At 50.4% G+C, this 3297-nt stretch overlaps 1 protein-coding gene across 1 annotated transcript in view; it reads right to left on the bottom strand.

Annotated features, from left to right (window-relative positions):
- IPO7 (importin 7) overlaps positions 1 to 3297 on the bottom strand; it is a 43149-nt gene that overhangs the window by 6897 nt on the left and 32955 nt on the right. Inside the window, exons 20-21 of the mRNA XM_018571148.1 lie at positions 2162 to 2173; positions 1175 to 1411 (exon numbers count right to left, since the gene is read on the bottom strand). Of these exons, the coding sequence (XP_018426650.1) occupies positions 1175 to 1411; positions 2162 to 2173 (249 nt within the window). The remainder of the gene's footprint in view (positions 1 to 1174; positions 1412 to 2161; positions 2174 to 3297) is intronic.

Raw genomic sequence — 3297 nt, 5'->3', positions numbered from 1 at the left:
ACATGGGCGGGCAGTGAGGAGAGGCTCGGCGGCCGGAACCAGAGGAGAGAGGTAGGTGCGGGAAGGAAGGACAGGCTGCACACATTTTACACGTGATCACGGCGCCATCACTTGTAAGCGAACAAGCGGCTTCCCCACACTACATTTAGTCCTACCTTCCCAAAGCAGGACTAAATGTAGAAGGCAACTTACCGCTCGGCACTTTATGTTCCGGGCGTCGGGGGATTCCATACCGCTGCCGCCCCTCTGCGCCCTGCTCCCCCGAGGCCTCGGTGGCCTTGTGGGAAATCCGGGCCAAACCTAGCAGGTCCAGCACTTTATTCTACTTCTTTCCAGTATAAGGGACAGGAAGGACCTTCTCAGCCCGTGCCGCAATCTACAATGCTGGCGCCAGGCGAGGCCGGGGAAGGTGACCTTAACACTGACACGCCACATACCTGTGGCTGTAAATCAGCAAGTTCATGGATGCAACCTGACCATGCCAACACAAAGCATGTGCAGGGTTAGAGACTGGCAGGTTTTTATTACTCTTCCTTACTTCCTGTGTTGTCACAGACAGGAAGTGCAGCAAAATCTGGGCCTATGTGGCAGCAATAAAAACCTGATTGAATCGAACCTTCCCCATTCACTTTATTAAAAAGCTGGAGTTCTACGTCGAATTGTACCCCTCATCTACACCGGCTACAATCAAACAAGCCCATGAGTACCTCAAACCCTTCAGGTACACAAATATGCAAATTTGGAGAGCTTTCAGCAATTTTGAAAGCTGGTCCTCCCCCCTCCAAGCGGCCATTGAGCCCATCCAACATAGTGCTGTTCCTTCAGGAACTCTGAGGGAGGATGCAAGCACCGGATACTGCAGGGAGTGGCAGAGATAATCAGTATTATAAACCTCAACTTCTAACCCACTTGATGAGACCGGTCCAACAAGACTGATCTACACACAGGTAGAACGTAGGGCTGCAGCCAATTATTTTTATAATCGATTAGTTTCCCAATCTTTTTCGATTAACCAATTGCATTAAAAAAATCTCAACTAATCGATGAGAATAGTTGACAACTATTCTCATAATCAATTAGTTGGTTGCAGCCCTAGTAGCATGGCATGCTGGGACCAGGGGGATCCTCCAGACTGGACAATTTGGTCCCAGTAGTACAGACTGTTCAAGCTCACCCTAAGAAGCAGTCCACGTCATTGAGCCACTGTTTGATGAAGTGATTCGTGACGGGCTCCACCGTGTTGGGGAAACGAAGGTTCTCCAGGGTGTTGAGGAGCAGCGGAGGACTGTAGTATAACGCAGCAATGGAAACCTGCAGACACATCGTCCTAAGTTCGCTGGTCTTCACCTCCCGAGTCAGCCTCTCCAGAGCGGCCTCCACGAATAGCGGTATGACCTGCGAGGGGCGAGAACTGAATATGAATCTCAGGACGGATTTCACAGCCATGCAACCCAACCGTGAGCGTGATTACAGCCTAGGAAACCCAACTTCCAAAGTTCTCCAGGATGACCCTTCCCGATACCTCTTGTGACATCTACAGCAAGAAAACATAGAAGACATCCATCCGGTCTGCTCCCTAGAAAAAGCCAAACGGCGGCTCGCTGCAATGGAGGCGGTATTATAACTCACCTATCAGGGGTCTCCTACCTCCCCACCGTTCCAGCGCTGCCGCCTCTGCCAGACTCCAGCATTCAAACACTTAAGCATGATGCCTGTGCCCCCTGCTCACACTGACGTCACCGACCCCTATAGTAATGTAGAGGCTGGGGGAAGGAACCAGTGTGTGGTGGGGAATAAGGGTATCTGGCACTCTGAGAAGTGTTAAATGCTGAAGAGGCTGCAGTGCTGGAATGAAGGGGAGGAAGGAGACATAGGCTGCTGGAGAGGAAGTGGCCCCACATCATACTCTCTACACTCCTCTCCTGCACATACTGGCCTCAATCACACCCTCCGCACTCCTCATGGACATAATGACCCTTCATATCCTCTACACACGCTGCATCTGTCATACCTCTCACCCTGTACATAATGACCCCAGCCTCCATTCATAGCCTCTGCATTCCTCTGACATACTGACCTATCCCATCATCCCTCACACACATCATCCCCCTTTCCCCCTCACAGCCTCTACACTCCTCATGGACATAGTGACCCATCATACCCTCTACACACGCTGCATCCATCATACTGCTCACCCTGCTCTCCTGTACATGATGACCCCAACCCCCATTCATAGCCTCTGCATTCCTCTGACATGCTGACCTGTCCCATCATACCCCTTTCCCCCCATCACAGCCTCCACACCCCTCTCCTGTACATATTGCCCGTCACCCTCACTTTTTGCTCCCTCTGAAGCAGGCACACTTGCTAGTACATTGTCTATTGCAGGGACCTGCTGTATGGAAATTAGGGACCTGTCAGAGCCTCTAAACAATTGCAGTTTTTGGCCTTACTTTCAAAATGACAGAAGTGCAGCTGTGAAGACGACCGCGTCCTAATTACAGACTTCCGATTCACATCTCATGTTAAACTTCAAGGCTCTTTGGTCACATTGGCAGTTACCAGTAATCTAGGCATTTCACCTTTATGAGATGTGCCGATCTGGACATGTCCCCGAGAGAAGTTGGGATGAACCCCAGCGATCCCTAGAAAGTCCCCATCAATGAGTCGCGGGAAACTTTCTTGCTCGGCGTGCCATTTTAATGACTTCATAGCAACTACAGACTCCAATGTATTTGAGGAAAGGGAAAAGGAGGGACTTTGGACTCATTCACACACAACGCAAGCAAAATTGTATGTTGCGTATATACGCGTCTATGCGTGCACTATATGCAATCCCAGAATGCATCACTCGTAATGGAATTTTTTTCGTGTGCTGTACGCGCGTGTATATATACGCAGTAATACGCTGCCCAGACGCATCTCTGTTCCATTCTGTTTTCGCGCATATATACGCTACGCAAATATACGGCTCTATACGCGGCTGTGTGTATGGAGCCATTTGCATAGGTTGCATATAGTACAATGCGCACGTACGCGTGCGGCAGTGTTAATGAGGCCTAAGTCTCAGAAAAGCTCTTTGTTCTCCTTCATGCCCAACAGTACTCAATGTTCCTGCGCGGTCGTTTGATGGAAAGCGGCGGGAAAGATCTCCAAAGAAGAGTCTCAGTGCTATGGAGGCTTCTACTAAGTCTCTTGGCCTCCGGCTCCCATCACCGCTCTCCCGGCTGGATGTTTTGGTGGGAAAGGAGCTCAGAATCGTGGTGAAGGGATTTTCCTCACCCCTCCCCCACCCCC

This window comes from Nanorana parkeri, unplaced genomic scaffold (assembly GCF_000935625.1).
Source record: "Nanorana parkeri isolate BGI_ZX_2015 unplaced genomic scaffold, ASM93562v1 scaffold1687, whole genome shotgun sequence".
In the NCBI taxonomy this organism is placed as follows: domain Eukaryota; kingdom Metazoa; phylum Chordata; class Amphibia; order Anura; family Dicroglossidae; genus Nanorana; species Nanorana parkeri.
Note: the sequence above shows the minus strand (reverse complement) of the source record. Positions and strands in the feature narration are given on the sequence as shown.